The 19,916-nt window shown below is 38.2% G+C and overlaps 1 protein-coding gene across 1 annotated transcript in view; it reads left to right on the top strand.

The window, feature by feature from the left end:
* The window catches only part of SPAG17 (sperm associated antigen 17), a 235,322-nt gene that overhangs the window by 171,755 nt on the left and 43,651 nt on the right, over window positions 1–19,916 (top strand). The window contains exons 32-41 of the mRNA XM_043575965.1: window positions 6,300–6,488; window positions 8,134–8,279; window positions 8,383–8,513; window positions 10,241–10,368; window positions 12,411–12,593; window positions 13,549–13,662; window positions 14,182–14,227; window positions 16,104–16,203; window positions 16,421–16,468; window positions 19,165–19,264. Of these exons, the coding sequence (XP_043431900.1) occupies window positions 6,300–6,488; window positions 8,134–8,279; window positions 8,383–8,513; window positions 10,241–10,368; window positions 12,411–12,593; window positions 13,549–13,662; window positions 14,182–14,227; window positions 16,104–16,203; window positions 16,421–16,468; window positions 19,165–19,264 (1,185 nt within the window). The remainder of the gene's footprint in view (window positions 1–6,299; window positions 6,489–8,133; window positions 8,280–8,382; window positions 8,514–10,240; window positions 10,369–12,410; window positions 12,594–13,548; window positions 13,663–14,181; window positions 14,228–16,103; window positions 16,204–16,420; window positions 16,469–19,164; window positions 19,265–19,916) is intronic.

The raw sequence follows: 19,916 nt of genomic DNA, 5'->3' as shown, positions 1-19,916 counted from the left end.
TTACCAGAGACAAAGAGGTTATGTTCTGATGATAAAAGGAGTAATCCATCAAGGAAACATAACAATTATAAACATATTAAGCACTGAACAACACAGTTCCTAAACACATTGTTATGGAACCAGGCTGGATCACTGGTGGAAAAACCAAGTGGCACTCGGAGATCTTGATGGATCAGAGTTTTATTTTACACCAGCGGGCTCAGAGGAGGTCCTTCTCCAGAGATCTGAGTCCTGAGCACAAGCATGGGGGACAATTTATCTTTTGTTACTTCTGCATTCTGCATTAGTAGTAATTTGGTGCAGGCAAATTACTTGACTGCAGACAAGCAGGGCAGGAAGAAGAACCTGGAAGAGGAGTCTCTAGACCTTATGTTAGTCCCGTGGGCCATCGTATGGTGCAGAACTTTACTTATTTTCCCAACAACATGAATATTTCCAGAGTTGTACATTATACAATTTAAAATGTCTTATTTTAAATGGTAAAGACTGGCATAGTTAAAAGAAGAAATAGACCATTCAACAATAATTGGAAGCTTTAGTAGCCCATTTTCAGTAATAGATTGAGCAATATACCATAAAAGTGAATGATAAAAGAAAAATAAAAGACTTAAACACCAGAATAAGCCAATGAGACCCACTAGACCTCTATAGAACACTCCACTCAACAACAAAATGCGTTATTCTCAAGTGCACATGGAATATTCTCTAGGAAAGACAACATTGTCACCACAAAACAAGTCAACAAGTCAAAATAAAAGACTTAAACACCAGAATAAGCCAATGAGACCCACTAGACCTCTATAGAACACTCCACTCAACAACAAAATGCGTTATTCTCAAGTGCACATGGAATATTCTCTAGGAAAGACAACATTGTCACCACAAAACAAGTCTCAGTAGATTTAAAACGTTCAAAATCATACAAAATATGTTCTACCACCACCACGGAATTAAATTAAAAATCAGAAAGAAGTTTGGGGAATCCACAAATATGTGAAACTTAACACAAAGAAGAAATCACAGAGATTTCTTTGAGATGACTGAAATTAAAAGCTTAACATACCAAAGCTTATGCAATGCAGCTAAAGCAATGCATAGAGGAAAATTACAGCTTTATATGTCTAAATGTGTATACTAAGAAAGAAGATTTCAAATCAATAACCTAAACTTCTACCCTAAGAACCTAGAAAAAAGAAGGGAAACTAAAAGCAAGCATATAGAAGTAAAAAATAGATAAGAATAGAAATAAATGAAAGAACAGAATAGAAAAGGTCAACAAAACCTTTAGCTAGACAGAGAGAGAGAAAGAGAGAGAGGGGACACCCAAATTACTAGATTTAGGAATGAAAGAGAAAACATTTTTATCCTTACAGAAATGAAAAAGATTATAAGGAAATACTATGAATACCAACAGATTAGATACCATAGATGAAAAAGATAAATTTCTGGAAAGGTACAAACTACCAAAACTGAGTCAAGAAGAACTAAAAAGTTAGAATAGACCTATAACAAGTAAAGAGATTTAATTGGTAATTTTAAAGCATAACACGCAGAGAAACCCAGGTCCAGATGGCTTCACTGGTGAATTCTACCAAATATTTATGGAAGAATTAACGGTGAATAATTTTCCCAAACTCTTCCAATATATAGAAGAGGAGGAATCACTTCTCAACTAATGCTAGCATGTACATGTTACACTGATATTACAACAAGACAAAGTCATCACAAGAAAACTCCAGACCAATGTTTATTATGACCATAGATAAAAATCCTCAAGAAAATGCTAACCAACTGAACCCAGCAACATGTAAAAAGGATTATACATTGTCACCAAGTAGGATTTATCCCCGGAATGCAAGGTTGGTTCAAGATGAAAAAAATCAATATAATATACTATGTTAATAGAATAAAGGACATAAACCATATGATTATCCAAATAAGACTCAGAAAAAGCATTCTACATAATTCAAAGCCCTTTCATGATTAAAAAAAAAAAAACCTCAAAGCGGTAGGAATAGAAGGAAACTTCTTCAACCTGATAAAGGGCATCTACTAAAAACAAACAAAACAAAACAAAACAAAACAAAAACAACACCATAGCTAACAAAGAGCATCCTTATTGGTAAAATTTCCCCTAAGATCAGACATGGGACATGAATGTTTGCTCTCACCCTTCTAACTCAACATTGTACTGATTGCTATAACCAAGACAATCAGACAATAAAAACAAATAATGTGCAAGCAAATTGAAAAGAAAGAAGTAAAAGATTTTCTTTTTTTTTTAAGATGATGAAAAAATGTATTTAGAAAATTCTTAGGAATACAATCCACCAGGAATTCAATGTACACACACACACACACACATACACACACACACACACACCATTAGAACTAATAAAAAAAGTTCAGCAAGGTGTAAGATCAATATACAAAAATCAATTGTATTTTCTTTTTTTTTTTAATTTTTTTTTAACATTTATTTATTTTTGAGACAGAGCGAGACAGAGCATGAACGGGGGAGGGTCAGAGAGAGGGAGACACAGAATCTGAAACAGGCTCCAGGCTCTGAGCTGTCAGCACAGAGCCCGACGCGGGGCTCGAACTCATGGACCGCGAGATCATGACCTGAGCCGAAGTTGGCCGCCTAACTGACTGAGCCACCCAGGCGCCCCTGTATTTTCTACATTAACAATGAACAATCCAAAATTGAAATTTATAAAATAATTCCATTTAAAGTAGCATCAAAAGAAATAAAATACTTCTGTTCCACAAATGGCATTGGGAAAACTGGACAGCTACATGCAAAAGAATGAAATTCAAGCACTTTCTTTCACCACGCAAAAAAAATAAACTCAAAATGGATTAAAGACCTAAATGTGAGGCCTGAAACCATAAAAATCCTAGAAGGAGCACAGGCAGTAATTTCTCTGACATTGGCTCTAGCAACATTTTTCTAGATATGTTTTCTGAGGGAAAGGAAACAAAAGCAAAAATAAAATGTTTGGATGACATCAAAATTCCTTCTGCACAGTGAAGGAAATAATCAACAAAACTAAAAGAAAACCTACTGAATGGGAGAAGATATTTGCAAATGACATATTTGATAAAGAGTTAGTATCCAGAATATATAAAGAACTTACAGAACTCAACACACACAAAAAACAAGTCATCCAATTTAAAAATGGGCAGAAGACATGAACAGACATTTTTCCAAAGACAACATCCAGATAGCCAACATATACATGAAAATATGCTCAACATCACTCATCATCAGGGAAATACAAATCAAAACTCTGATGAACTATCACCTCACACCTGTCAGAATGGCTAAACTCAGCAACAAAAGAAACAGCAAGTGTTAGTGAGGATGTTGAGAAAAAGGAACACTTTTGCACCATTGGTAGGAATGCAACTGGTGTAGCCACTGTGGAAAACATTATGGAGTTCCCTCAAAGAGTTAAAAATAGAACGACCCTACAATCCAGTAAATGCACTACTGAGTATTTACCCAAAAATTACAAAACCCCTAATTCAGAAAGATATTGCAGTGTTATTTACAATAGCCACATTATGGAAGCAGCTCAAGTGTCCATCAATAGATGAATGGATAAAGAAGATGTGGTATATATACAATTGAATATTACTCAGCCGTGAAAAAGAATGAAATCTTGCCATCTGCCACAACATGGATGGATCTAGGAAGTATAATGCTAAGTGAAATAAGTCAATCAGAGAAAGACAAATACCATCTGATTTCACTTATATGTGGAATTTAAGAAACAAAACAGATGAACATAGGGGGGAAAAAGAGAGAAAGACAAGACAAGAAATAGACTGTTAACTATAGAGAACAAACAGATGGTTACCAGAGGCAAGGGGGTAGGGGATGGGTGAAAGAGGTGATGAGGATTTAAAAAAAAGGAATAAAATACTTAGAAATAAATTTAATAAGAGAAGTATAAGACTTAAACACTGAAAACTACAAAATATCACTGAACAAAATTAAAGAAAACTTAATAAATGGAAAAACATTACATACTAAGTTTATGGAAGTCTTAATCTCGTTAAGATTGCAGTACTCCCTACATTCCTCATCAACATCCCAGCTGCCTTTTTTGCAAAAATTGATAAGCTGATACTAAAATCCTTATGTAAATTTGAGGTACTCAGAATAACCAAGACAATCCCGAAAAAGAACGAAGTTAGATGACTGACACTTCCTGATTTTAAAACTTACTGCAAAGCTATAGTAATCAAGACAGTGTGGTTCTAGAAAAGGATAGGCATTGGGGCACCTGGGTGGCTCAGTCAGTGAAGCATTGGCCTTCTGCTCAGGTCATGATCTCACACTTCGTGGTTTTGAGCCCCGCATAGGACTCTGTGCTGACAGCTCAGAGCCTGGAGCCTGCTTCGGATTCTGTGTCTCCCTCACTCTCTGCCCTGCCCCTGCTTGCACTTTGTTTCTCTCTCTCTCTTTCAAAAATAAAATAAAAACATTAAAAAATTTTTAATAGAATAAGGATAGGCATATATATATCAGTAGACTAGAACTAAGTATTTATCAACCTGTGGTCTATAATTTTTTTACAAGCATGCCAAGATAACTCAATGGGGGAAAGAATAGTCTTTCAACAAATGGTGAATAAAGTTGGACCTGTACCTCACTCTACACACAGAAATGAACTCAAAAGCAGCAAGGACTTAACTGTAAAAATGCAAATTATAGACCTCTTAGGAGAAAACATTGTGCAAATCTTCATATCCTTGAATTTGACAAGGGCATCTTAGATATGACACCCAAAGCCCAAGCTTTGTCAAAGTGAAAAAAAGTGTGTTTTAAAGGACACCACCCAGAAAGTGGAAAGACAACCTATAAAATGGAAGATATTATTTGTAAATCATATATGATAATAGTCTAGTATCCAGAATATATAAAGAACTACTACAACTCAACAATGAAGACTAATAACCCAATTTTTTTAATGGGCAAGGATTTGAATAGACATTTCTCCAAAGAAGATATATACATGACAAATAAGCACATGAAAAGATGCTCAACATCATTAGTCTTCAGGGAATTGCAAAAATTCAACGATGAAATACCACTTCCCAACCACTGACATGACTAGACTACAAAAGACAGACAATAATAAGTGTTAGGGAGGATGCAGAGAAATTGGAACCCTCATGCACTGCTGGTAGGAATGCATAATGGTGCAATCCCTTTGGAAAACAGTTCCTCAAAAAGTTAAAAATAGAGTTATCATCTGACTCAACAATTCTACTCCCAGGTAGATATCCAAGGGAAATTAAAATGTAGGTCCACTCAAAAGCTTGTATACAGATGTTGATAGCATTGTGAATAATAGCAAGATTGTGAGAATAACACGTGTCCATCAACTCATAAGTAAACAAAATTTGATATATCTAGACAATGAAATATGATTCATCCATAAAAAAGAATGAAGTAGTGATACTATGACATGGATGAGTCTTGAAAATATTATGCTAAGTGAAAGAAGGCCGACACAAAACGTGTCCTAGTGCATGCTTCCATTTGTATGAAATGTCTCAAATATTCAAGTTCATAGAGAGAGCAGTCCATAGCCACTGGTTTCCAGGAGCTAGGGGCAGGAGTGATGCAGAGTGACTGCTCGTGGTTGTCACGGTTTCTTTTCGGGATGGCGAAAATGCTCTTAAGTTACTGATAATGTTTGCACAAGTTTTTGGATAAAGTAAAATCCACTGAGTGTATACTTTAAAAGGGTGAACTTATGGTATGTGAATTATGTGTCAAAAATGAGTCTATCTGAACCACACATCTTTACATGAAAGCTAATACTTAAGGACTGTGTCAGCCACCAGAGGAATGGGGACAATTAAAAGCTCCTAAAAGCATTTGTCCCATAGCTTCTGACTCTCTTCAACTTACTTCTTGCCCAAGAACATGAAGGATTCCAGACATTTTGAGTAGAGGCAAGTGTGTTTATTTCAATTAAAATATATCTTTATTATTTTCTTATTAAATATCTTAAATAAGAAGGTGCCAAAAGAAATATTAAAGTGAGTAGATAAATTATGAGGACACAGAAGAAATTATATCTTAATTATTCAGTTTGCCTCTTTATCAGGGAGGCCTTTCCAAAGCTGAAGTCCTCTCTTGGGTAATGTGTTTTCCTGGAAACGAGAGTTTATGGCTAAGATCTATAGATAATTATTTCTCCTGAAATGATTTTCCAAATCCCTCAAATTTAACAAGACTCTTCTAAATAATTCCTCTCTTTCTGTTACCCTTCTAGGTGTTACCTCCCAACACAGGCTGCCTTCACATTGATCGGGATTGTTCAGCTATATATTGCCATGAACCAAGCAATGATATATACCATCCTTTCCAAAAACGTGAGCAACTAAGAGCTAGCAGGTACATCATGAAGCACACATCAGAGATTATCTGTGAGGTCCTGGATCCTGAGGGAAATACCTTTCAGGTAAAGTGCACCATTCGTGTGGAGTGAGAGGCTGGGGCTTTGTTTTTGAGATATTTCGACCAGAGAGCTTCCATTCAGCTTTATGCTTTAGCTGCCTTGGGATTAGTTATCCACTTGCTGCCAATACTTAACATAAGCAGTAATGGATGCCAATATCTCTAAAGTGTACTTCCAAGGGTATAGAAAAGCCTAACAGTTGGGATGGTATAAACGTTAAAGCCAAATAAAGAATTCGAACGGAAGGGGGGGAATACTACTAAACATTTAAAATAATGCCAACGAGAAAGAAATGATGTAAGAATGGTCTGTATCCAGGCTAAAGCGAGAGAACCAGTTTGTTTGACTAGGCAGGGAATCTGTGGTGCGCAATATCAATTAGGGAAGATTCTAGTAGGTGTGAAGATGGGGAGGTGGACAGGTGCTTAGCTGTTAGATGGTAGAGCTCTCTCTTCTGTTTTTCTGTCCTTCCACACCACAGCTATACTCTTATAGCGAGGCCAGAAACTGGCAACCCATGGCCACTTGTCTATATAGGCCCTTGAGAGAAAAATGACTTTCATATTTTTAAATGGTTGGCAAAAAGTCAAAAGGAGATGAATATTTCATGACACATAAAAATCACAGGAAATTCAAATCTCAGTGTCATTATACAGTTTTATTGGAACACAGCCACACTTATTTGTTCACACATTGTCTATGGCTGCCTTTGCATATAATGGCAGAATTGAGTAGTTGCAACAGACATTGTATGGCCTACAGTTCCTAAACTATTTACTTTCTGGCCCTTGACAAAAATGGTTGGCCAGCCCCTGCTCCAAGCGTTTCTCCTTGTTTTCACTCCTCACCCAAGATGGTGTATCAGCTAGTAGGTGGTGCAGTGATTTTCCAGATTGGGAGCCATAGCACAGAGTCCCCAGCTTTGGTTCGGTACGCAGACTAGCCCTGATCCAGCTTGTTTTTTTCTGTGCTAAATGAGAGTCTTTCCAGCATGAGTTCAGGCTGCTAACAGATTTTAATTTGTAGTGAATTGAAATTGAAACTTATAGGCCTGAGCCCTCTAGGCTTTAAACACATGGGACATTCAGGCCAAACATTCTTCTAGGCACTGATACTCTTCTTGAACATCCCCTTCAGTGATCTTTTAGCCTGAACTACATCTCTTCCTGGAGAGACCCACACCAGATCTAAACAGTAGTAATGGCTAGAACATTTCTTCTCACGCTAAATCTGTTTCCCTTTGTAGTCTATTCATGAATCCCAGTTCCACACTTGCAACCACAGAATATGAACTTCTCCCACACTCCCACTTTCTTAATATTTCAAGACAACTATCAGATGGGTAGCCTCTCCTCAATGGTTAAATCCCCGGTTCCGTGAACCAATGCTCAGATAAGATTTTGAGTCCCTTGCGATCCTACTCACCTTATTCTGAGTGTATTCCAGTTTGTCTTCATAGTCTAGGTGTGGTCTGTAAGTAGAGATGTTTTTGCTTTTATTAATGCCAACTGGACTTAGTGAGTATTACCTTGGAAATAAATATCTCTGGTTTTCTGGATATACCAACAGATCGCATGCTTTCTCAAATGAGAAATGTAAGCTTTACGACATTTCTTTTCTTTAGTTGATTATATACTTTGTCCCGTAGGTAATGGCTGATGGTAGTGTATCAACTATGCTATGTGAAAACAATTTGGAAGATGATCCAAATGAAAAAACTGAAGGCTATGATAGTTTATCATCTACTCACGTTTATAAGAATCATCTGCAAATCTATGGTGAACATGTACCCAGGTAATATGATAAAAATAATACCATGACCTTTATTTTAAATGTTAAGTTTCAGGAGCCTTTTAACTGAATACTTCACGCGATTCAATTTTATTGCTTCAAATAGGTTTTTTGTCATTTATGCTGATGGATCAGGAGTGGAACTTCTTCGAGACAGGGACATAGAAGAATACCTATCCTTGGCATATGGGGAATCAACTACTGTAGTTCTCCAGGAGCCAATACAAGAACAGCCAGGTAGGGAATCCAGAATATCTGGAAGTCATTGTGTCTCCTTACCAGCATCCAGCCCCCTTATTCAGTCCACCCCCACGTCATCTCTACTTTCTCCCTTTTTCTCCCTTTTCAACTCTACTTGCCACATCGCCATGTCAACCTGATATACAGCTACTTATGCTCACTCCAAGCTTCATCTGGGCATCAACGTATATAAACTGTATATAAGCCCCTCTCCTACCTGTAAGCAGATCTGAATTGAATCGGAGTTTAGGTACGGTAGGCATGTATCTGTGATCCTATTTATGTGTTCCTTTCATCTGGCTAGGGGAAAAAAAAAAAAAAAAGAAAAGTGAGATATCACTTGTAAGTTCTTTTTTTTTTTGAAGGTGTTGCCTTGATGAATTTAATATATTAAGAAAAGAAAATACGTTTGATGTGTGAGTTAGAAAGTCAGCCTGAAATATAAGATAAGTTATATATATATAATTATATTTATTGTGTATTTATACTGTTCTCATCAATTTCAAAGAAATCAGTGTGTGGCTCACGGTTCGAGATACGTATTGCATTAAGAAAGCATCATCGGTGTATGTTATATGTGCATTTAAACATAGATATAAACGTGCATATTATCTGTGAATGAAACCAATGGGTTGTGCTTAGGTTTATGTTTCGTCTTTTCTCTGGTGGTATATACTTTGCACTCATTTATGAATATGCCTGCATCTGCGCACTTATATCTTTTAGTGTATCAATGCACTTGTGCGTGATAAAATAAACTTTGTTCTTTGTGAATATGGGGAGTGGGGTGCTCTGATTCATTGTGCAAGGCTTCATCACAAATTGCTCTGTTAGTTATTTAGCATCTAGATAACCCAGCGTGTGCCAAACACACTGGCTGGGTGTTAGGAATACAGTGTGAGCTAAGACAGCATGGACCCTGCTTTCATAGTGCTTAGAGTTTAATGAGAGGATAGGCATTAATTATATAGTCACACAATAACCGTGATTGTGTGATTATAAATTGGGGTAAGGTCTGTGAAGGAAAGGAATATGGTTCTATGAGAGCATTAACAGAGGAACCTGCTGTAGTCTACAAGGCTTCACTGAAGACACTGGCACCAAGAGCTGGTGGATAAGTAGCAGCTAATTAAAATAGGAGGGAGAGCCTTCTTGGAAGAGACAGTACAAAGCAGAAAGCAAAAAGCCTTGGAGAACCGGGAGGAAAATGCTGAAGTGGCCAGGGCACAGAAGGAGGGGGTAGTGCAAGTTAGGGCAGGGTGAGAAAACACCGAGGACTCGGGTTTGTCCTGTGAACAGTGGGAAGTCAAAGAAGAGTTTAAACCATGGACTAACATAATCAGTCACTCTGACCGCTGGCGGGAGGTTCACTCGCAGAGTAGAGCTGGGTAGAAAAGCTAGTTGTTGCTCTAGCCCAGAACAGCATCTCTCAGAGGCAGATGATCCAAGGTAGGTCAGCGGGTAAGCTCAAGTGAACCGACAGGACTTGGATGTGGTTTTTGAAGAATTGTAAGGCGTCAATGAATAATTCCAGGTGATCTAAACCCAGTCTCTAGGTGTTACAGTGGCCAAAAGCCTTACTTTACTTGTTAGATTGTAAGCTTCTTAAGCATAATCACTATGTCTCACTTATCAAAAAGCTCGCTGAATTTAGTGAAAACCTATTGAATTCTCAGAATGTATTTGATAGAGAAATGATCCACTGATAACTCTCTTTGAACCAGGTACCCTGAGCATCACTGTCCTTCGCCCTTTCTGTGAAGCATCACCATGGCTAATGAAGAAAGAATTAGATACAATTGTTCCTCCGAATCTCCAGTCAAGGTCATGGGAGATGTTTCCCTCAGTGGAGGTATAAATTTTTTCTGCTGCAAAGTCACTACACTATTGCACATCTATTTCATCAATGGATTGGAGTCTCCAGTCTTCTCCCATACATTCGTATATTTTCATTCTTACATAAACTGTTAATGGGCTCGGGAGTTTTATATTTGAAGACTTTTAACATTTGTAGATTTTGGAGAAATATACCTGACTAGCTTTATTTCTTTTAGCCTGTGTTGCAGGCTCAAATGTCTTCCTATAGTATGGAAATATCCACTCTAAGTAACACGTGTTATACCTCTCCTATCATGGAATTACTGATACTATGCAATACAGAAAACTTTCCTTCTCTCGTTTCTTATTTGTTAGTTTTAACACCCAACTTCAGGTCTCCTTTTTTGCCTAATTTACTAATGCACGAACTGAAGCACGTAAGAATGATGTGAAGGATTATACAAAGGATGCGCAACTACAATGATAAAAAGTAGACGTTGTGATTATGTCAGATTAGAGAAGCTCCATCGAAAGTCTTTTTAAAGAATGGAAGAAAAGGTCTTAGAGATCTTGAGCAAGAATCATGAAGTCCTGGGACGCCTGGGTGGCGCAGTCGGTTAAGCGTCCGACTTCAGCCAGGTCACGATCTCGCGGTCCGGGAGTTCGAGCCCCGCGTCAGGCTCTGGGCTGATGGCTCAGAGCCTGGAGCCTGTTTCCGATTCTGTGTCTCCCTCTCTCTCTGCCCCTCCCCCGTTCATGCTCTGTCTCTCTGTCGCAAAAAATAAATAAACGTTGAAAAAAAAATTAAAAAAAAAAAAGAATCATGAAGTCCTATACCTTGCAAGACTTGACACTTCATTTTGCAAGCCATTTGTGTAATAGGCCCAGTATATTGTTAGATGATAAATTATTAGATCAATGAGGACATTGATAATATGATCAGAGAGACATTCAAGTGTTAGGTGGGGAGGACAATGTTTTTTGGTTTATGATGATTTTTGTTCCCCTGAACAACCTTGTAATAGCAAGGGCACAGACAATGAACACTTAAGGTAACAAAGACCTCTGAGTCCTATTTTGTAATTTGGCGGCTATAACCAACACGATGAGTGAAAAGTATCTGAATTCTAGTCCTGAGTCTACCAATTATTAATGTGGGAAAGGGGACAAGCCACACTGGACCTCTACTTCCATATCTGAAAAATAGAAAGGCCACACCAAATGACTCACTAAGGTTATATCCAGGTTGAAAGTAGTGCTTCATGACAAATAACATGCCACATCTGAGATTAATGTAAGAAGTTTATTCTCTTTCTCTGCAACTCCTATGGCTCTGGCCTTCTATGCCCAGTCACAAGGTGGCCCAGCCCAGGCAAGCCCCTCAGGGTTATCACTGACCAGGCATCAGACTGAATAGCAGTTTACAAAGGAGGACATCAGGCACGCTACAGGACGTAGGGCATCAAAGCACACTACTCCTGAAAATCAATTACGAGGGTAACATAAAGCTGTGAGTCTAATCCGAGGCAGAACATATGTACCCCAAGAGACCCTGGGAAGACTCTGGAAGCATGCTTAATCTAGAGTGAGCTCAGAGACCACTCAGATCTATGGGATGAGTTTTCTCTCTCAAAGAATCTCTCTAAGGTCAAACTGAACATGAAACCAGAAAGTGAAAGCCTGATTATTCCAGATGTCTTGGGCTGCTTGTGGGTAATAAGCAACTGTGCATTTATGCATTTTTCATAAGCTAGGCTACATTTCCATGATGCGACATTGCTTACTACTCCCCAAATGCTATCCAGTGGGACAGCACTGGATAATGCTACAGGATTTTAATATATCCAAGTTCCTGGTAACACATATAAAGAGGAAAGCGTGCCCAGTTCTCTTACCAATTTCCCTTCTATTTGAGAAACATTTTGGGAGCAGGGACCGTATGTTTTTGACCACCATATTCCCTAACGAGTGGTTCCTAGCGTCGTGTCTACATAATAAGGACTCAGTTAAAAAAAAAAAAAAAAGCGAAAACATTCTGATTTTTTTGGTGGTTGTTTTGCTTCGTTTTGTTAACAGAAGAAGACTCCTGGACCTCCATTTGGCACTCAGATTTGGAAGGGCCTTGTCATTGGGTCCAAACAGCTAGCAAGTGCGCCGGCCCCTATACTCAAGAGCCCCAGTGTTCTACAGATGCGCCAGTTCACCCAGCACGAGGTCATAAAAGAGGAGGTGAAGCAAAAGCTGCAGATTTCCCTTAAGGTAATGGAATCCGGGTCACCCGACCCAGAGGAATCAGCAACAGGGCAATCATTCCTCTTGGTTTCCTGAGGAATCTGAAATTCTGTCACTGTACCAATATTTATCTAATGCGACAAAGGAATGTCAATTTTCCAGAGGGTAGGAGGTTGAGAAGTAGAAAATACTCAGTGGTTCCCAGAAGATATAGGAAGTATTGAGACCCTAAGGCACTGAAAAGATAGGTAACTTTTATATACGATTACTATATAGTGTCTTCCTTCTCTCTTACTGTATGGGGAACTGGCTTTGTGACCTCTGGAAAAAAAGTACAGCTGCTTATTAATCTGCTACTTGTCCATGGAAGAAAAGGATTGTTGGTTTTTGGAAATGGTCTAAGAATTTGTAAATATATGGTTAATTGTGCACACTGTATCTATAGCATCTTACTGTCTAGTTTGTCAACTGTCTCTGAACGGGATTATATTTGTTTTGTTTATGGTTATATACCCAGCACCTGGCATACAGCAGGGGACGATTTATTTATGAAAATAGATGTTTATGGAAAAAGTAAAGTGTATTTCTCTTGGAAGCCAAGGCATAGACTAAGCCTAAACTTACATTCATAGACAGAATCATAAAGACTATCCTTGGAAGGGCTCTAGAAACCATCTAACCCAAGTCCGTACATTTTATTGATGAGGACACCGGAGCACAGAGCTAGATGTCTCTGTGGCATCTCCATATAGTTCTAAGATCTTGTGGCCCTCAAGCTTTGTTTTCGGACGTTTCAGGTCTTTGCTCATTAATGTAATCAAGGAAAAGGTTTTCCAGATTGCTCGACCAGTAACTGGTTTGTTGAGCACTGGGAACTTACATACTCTTACCTTTTCAGTAGTATTTCAAGTTGATGTTCACTGTTTTGGTGTTTCTGCCTCATTTCTGTTTTTTATTGATTTATTTTATTCCGCTGACTTAGGATTATATAAACCATATTCTAAAGAAAGAAGATGAGCTACAGGAAATGACGGTTAAGGATTCCAGAACCGAGGAGGAAAGAGGCAATGCTGCAGATCTCCTCAAGCTCGTCATGGTGAGAAGGAAATGTTTTCAGTACCAATGTTTTCACTGTTGTTTCAATATCAGGTGCTTCAAGACAAAATATTACACCTCATAGCTGTTTCTGCCACTTCCATGGAACATTCGCCTTCCCTCCCTATAATTTCTTATTTCTGGGGAAAATCTGATTCCTCGTGGATTGAATTTTCCAAAAGCTTGTTAGGCCCTTCCTTAAACTGTATATAATTCTGAAGGCTCTTAAATAAAAGTTTATACTGTCTTCAGAGAAAATGAGGTTTATTGGAATGTGGAATGAATTAGTGAATGAAGGAGGAAGGAGGAAGAAAAAGGAATTTCTACAACTTGAAATGACTTGCATTTTTAAAAATTCTGTCGTGTGGAAGGAATGACTACAAAAAAATCAAATACGTTTTGTACTGGCATTAAAAAACGAATTCATTTGATAGTAATTTTCCATGAAGAATGCTGTAAAACCCAGTGAATTTGTATGTAATATAATCATCATCATTAAGGAATTCTATCTTCGTTTCAGTCGTTCCCTAAAATGGAAGAAACTACAAAAAGTCATGTAACTGAAGGTAACTACATATTTTTCTGCAAAACATTTAAAAATCTTAAATATCCTTCTCAGTCATTCCTTTGTCTGATAGCAAAGTACCATGTATATATATTTCTGTTGTCATATTGGCCATGTTGTATTATAATTACTTATTTATGTATTTTGTCAGCCTACATTGTGAAACATGGCTGCATCTAATTTATCTTCAACTTTCATTCGTTGAACGAAAACAGTTGACATTTGACTTTTATGTTAACCTCAGCATGTATTTCCAACATACCTAAGACAGAAGAGGGAAACAACCAACCAGTCAACGCTCTCCCCCAACACACACACACACACACACAGAACTTTTGAGCAACTACACAGTTACCACCAAAACCTTGCACTATTTTACACTGAATATATAGCTCAAGCAGTCTACCCTTGGAAAATATCCTCATTCAAAGCATATTTATTTGGAGAATATATAGCCCCAGCGAACTTAGTTATATGATTTCATAGTTCACAGCAGACAAGCAGGGAAGCATTTGGTGGTTTGGGCTTTTCTTTTCCTTTTCTATTTTGGTTGTATTACAAAGGTCAGAAACTGGCAGCCATAGGCTTCATTTAGCCCACAGATGTGTTTTATGTGTCCCCCACAGGGTTGGCTTACACAGTTATTTTTAGCTGATTTTCCATCTCTTGAAATGTGACATTACCGCATGGTGACATTTGGCTGAAGATGATTAAAGCTGCCCCTTTAGAATGACCACAAACAGAAGAATCTGTTACAGCCCATCGCTGCCACTCTGTTGTCTCTCTTTTATCTGGGCAGCCCATTAAGTTATGGTTGTCAGATTTAGCAAATAAAAATGCAGAAGGCTCAGTTACATTTGAATTTCAGGTACACAATAAGTAATCTTTCAGTATAAGTTCTATTGAATGTTCTATTTGGGACATACTTATACCAAAAAACTATTTGTTGTCCATCTGGAGTTCAAAGTTAACTGGATGCCCTATACTTTATCCGGTAACTGTAAGTGGCAGCATTTGAATTTGTGGTCTCTGGTCCGAGGGGTACAATCACCATCGAGGTAAATGTGCAGGTTGCCTAATAATGAAGAACAGACTAAACATATTTTCAAACATATAAACAAACCAACAAACAAACAGGGTCTTGCATAGTTACAGCCACAATATTAGTGGTGGTGATTTTAAGTCAATGCTCCCCAAACTATTTCCCGAAACACTAGTCTATGAAATGGCTGCACCAAAAATGAATTTTATGATAAAGTAAGTTTGGATAATGCTGCATATTTCCTTATTTTTTAGAGAGCCACAGTGTATACTGAGTCCTACAGTAACAAAACATATTTAACCTTGTATAAATCAGTATTTCCCAAGCTCAGATAGAACACGGAAACTTTTTTTTTTTTAATCTTTGTTAACATCCCACTGAGATCATGATCTGAGGAATAAACTCAGAATAACTGCCCGGATTATCAAACAACCATTGTATTATGTTAATATACTTAGATTCAGACCCTTAGATTTTTTTTTTTTTTTTTTAGAAAAACAGTTTCAGTAAGATGGTTAATTTTTTTAAAAAGTTTTGGTGTTTCAGATCTGAAGAAATTCAGTTAGGTAAAACACTGATTCCCCAAATGATGTGCGATGAATGAGATGTCACTACATTCTACATTTGGACAGTAAGATGTGTGTTCTCTAATAGAATATTTGATAAAAGTGGTCTGGTTTACTGTTATACTACAGTTTGGTCAGGGAAATTCTAGTAAACACTTGATAGATTAAATATAAGCTCTTAGAAAACCTCTCAAGTGAGTCAACAGGCACTGATTGTATGTTGTGCCATAAAGATGTGAGGACAAATTTAAATGCATCTATTTTTAAAGTTGCAGCCCACCTAACCGATTTATTCAAGCAATCATTGCCTACCGCTCCGGAATGTCTGCCAGAGACAACTGATACAGATTTCTTTGAAAGGAAATGGAGGTAAGCGGATCCCTTAATGTGTTCCAATTAGTATTAAGCATACAGTGATTGAGGAAATGGAGAGCCGTGGCATCATAACTCGGGGTGACTATATCAATGCATCCTCAGCCTTTCATCTCCGACATTGCCAACAATTTATCACACAGTAGAAGTTTTTCTTTTATTGTTTGTAAGCTGAGAGCCTTGCCCTTTTTCATCATACTTTCCTTTCACGCAGGCAAACAACAAAAGGAAAGCACTGGAAAGAAAAGTTGGAACATAAGAGGTAATTCTATCTTGAAGCACGGTATCCATCAGCATGTGAAAATGGCCAGTTTTGTAGAATCAGGAATTTTAGAGTGGGCTAGGTTGAAAAGTCCCACCACTAGGCTCCCTGCCGTTGTCTGAATTTCTTCTACATTTTTGCCAAGTGGCTACTCCGCTTATGAGTGAGGCTGTCACTATCTCCAGGGGAAGCCCATTTGACCCTCATGCATATCCTCTCCTTTTCGTAAGCAAGAAAGTTCTCAGGTATTCTCTGCGCTGTGGCAATTCGAATATACTAATAAATATTCTAGAACTTAAGAGACTAGTCATAAACATTCAAGGATTCTTCTAACTCAGTGAAGAATGTGTTCCAGGCATTATGTGCTTTTCATTCCTAGCCAAAGATACCACCCCGTGAGGAAAGGGAGCCAGATGTATTTACTGAGAATCTAGTAGTACATATGGCAGAATTGCACACATTTGCATGACTCCTCTCCACAATGACTGGAGGAAGGATGAAGATTCTTCTTCAAAAAAATGCCTGGGTTACCCTGTAGAATGTACGGGAGAAGTGGTGAGATAGGACGTTGCATCTCATGGGCCACCCCTGTATTCAAGGTCAAACTAGAAGGTATACGTTGTCTCATGGAATATCCCTGATTTCTAGACCAGTGACAATGATTGCCTGTGGGGAAGCCGACCGAGAGGTTAGGGGACAGTGTGGGATGGAGACTTCCTTTTTATTGCATACTCTTTAATCCTTTTTTTCATTATGTGTCTGTGTTACCCATTCACATTTTTAAAGTTCTTGAAACATGAACACTTTCAGATTTTAACCCACAGGTAGATGCTGGCAAGCCAATGAAAGTTTTTGAAGAAGAAAGTGAAACGCATAATTAGATTTGTGTCATTGAAAAAGAAGTTTTGGCAGCGTGGAAAATGGGTTTGGGGAGGAGGGTTAAGGAATGAGAAAGTCTCAGGGGCACGGAAGGTGAACCACAAAAAGGTCAGGTTCCGTGGAAGAATCAGAAAGGTGAATGCAGAGAGGAATTGGAGGTTATCAATTGGAGGACTTACTCTTTTGTGAGAATGGTTCCAAGAGCGACAGGCAGTAGCCCCACTGCCATAGATTGATGATGAATCAGGTGAGGCAGTAGAGATAAGATAATGTAATGGGAAATTAAAGTTGTTTCAGTAAGATGCTATTTTGATTCGGGCAGTATTTCCTGACAGGCCAGCTAGTGTGAGAGAAAGGACACTAGTGTTAGAGTCAGCAGACCGAGAGTCAGGTCCAACTTGGTTACATACAGATGCATGATGTCAGCTGGTCGTGCTTATTTTTTAGAGAGCTATGGTGTACCCTAGGTCCTACGGTAACAAAACGTGTTCAACCTTGTATAAATCAGCATTTCCCAATTTACTGATTTCCATCAGTAAAACGTACCTCAGGAATTCAGTTTGCTCATCTGTAACAGGAGGGTGTTGGGCCGCCTAATATCGGAGGTATCTCAGCCCAGACATTGGGCAGCTAACAGTTGACTAGCGTTTGCACTAATCAAGGTCATGGGCTCAGAGGCAGGCAACCTGGGTTTTAATTCAGACTTCACCTCTTACTGGTTATGTGATTCAAGGTAGGTTACTTAGCCTTTCTATACCTTGGGGTTTTTTGACCAATAAAAGGGGCATAATAAGAGTAACTCATGGAGTTATTACAAGATTAAACGTGTAAAGCACTTTGTAAAATTTCTGGCATGTGAGAAGCACTTAAAAATGAGAACTATTTCAGATAAGATGAGGTCCAGCTACATTTAACAGACAACCCCCCAAATCAGTGCTTTTACAAGAAAGAAGTTTCTCTTTCCTGATGTCAAAGAAGTCAGAAGTGGTGCATGACTTCCATCCTCAAGTTTGCCTCATGGTTGCAAAATCACTGCCACAGCTGCAGCCATTCCATCCATATTTCATCCATTCATTGCATATTTCATTCATTCATCCATATTTCATTCCATTCATATTTCATCCATATTTCCTACTGGAAAAGAGGTGAGGCAAGGACAAAGGGAAAGCCTCCCAGCTGAGTTAGATCTCTTTAAAGGCTCTCTGGAGTCTTACCCAGTGATGTCAGCTTACTAGTTACTGGCCTTCCCTATATATATAGGAAAGGCTGGGAAGTGAAGTCTTCAGCCTTCTAGTCTTTAGAGGTCTATCGCCTCCCCAACAGAGGGTTCTGATACTGGAAAGACAATTAGCAGAATTATCATGATTGTTTTTTATTTTACTTTGGAATCACTGATCACACGATTCACAAACCACTCCTGAGGTTTTGGTTTTAGTTTCTGTTACCCTTGCTACTGAAATCATGGAAATTGGTAGAATCAAGCTGGCCTTTAAACCTCAGAGAATTGAAAGACACGCAAAAAAGGTCAACCGTGTGTATTTTAGTCTTTTGAGATCAACTGTAAAACCAAACTCCCACCTGGTATCATTATTTCTTACCTTAAATGAAAGCTGATTTTTGAAGTAGGGAATGTGACTGATTCTAGAAAGAGCAGAAAATGAACCAAAGCAAGCTGACCAAAAAAAGTTGTCTGATGAGTTCTTATCCGTTTTATTGTTAGCGATCCCATTTTCTGCAGGATTTAAAGGTAAAACACAAGCGAATAACATTGTAAAACATTCTGTCTTCTTTTGCATCCTTATGGAAATATCAACCAGGAAGGATATTGAAACCACACAAAATTACCTAATGGAAATTAGGAACAAAGTAATATCACCCTACTTCAACTTGGAAATGAGCAAGTTATGTCAGTCTAAGGTAATTGAACGTAATTAACAACAATTAAGTAAGAATCTTTATAGAGATTGATGCAATGCATGTGTTATTATGTAACCTACCTTTCCTGATGTTTCTTTCCTTCATCAGCCCAGCTGACTAACTTTACCTTTCAAATCCACGTCCTCAAGAGCATTTGAGAGGGAAAACTAATTTCAGGTCTTGCCCATTTATTCCTACCACTCCAACTTCATACCTTGCATTATCACTATTAATCACCCTCTTTCATCTATTTCAAGTCCTTTTGGGAGTTGAATTCTCCCCACTTTTATCCCATAAATTCCATTTTGAAGTTTTTATCCCATTAAGATTTCTGCATCCATCAGCTGCTGAAACAGCACTAAATTACCGTGAGTTCTTGGAAGCCCGAGGAGACAGAGCACTCCCATGAAACCTTGGAACTTTTCAGCAAAGTGAATATCCTAATGTGTTTAGAGCTTGATGTATTTCTATGGATGTTCCAGGTGCTATTATTAACCGGAAGCTGCCTGAGAAGAAGTTACAGGAAGTTAGGACAGAATGACAAAATCTAGAATTGAGTTGAACGGTCTCTTGAAAAACTTTCAGTTTCAGAGCCTTAAAAAAGAAAAATGGTTTCATCATTGCTCTTCAACTTAACATGCTTGTGGAGGGT

This window comes from Prionailurus bengalensis, chromosome C1 (assembly GCF_016509475.1).
Source record: "Prionailurus bengalensis isolate Pbe53 chromosome C1, Fcat_Pben_1.1_paternal_pri, whole genome shotgun sequence".
Classification (NCBI taxonomy): Eukaryota; Metazoa; Chordata; class Mammalia; order Carnivora; family Felidae; genus Prionailurus; species Prionailurus bengalensis.
This window is presented reverse-complemented; position numbering and strand designations above follow the sequence as displayed.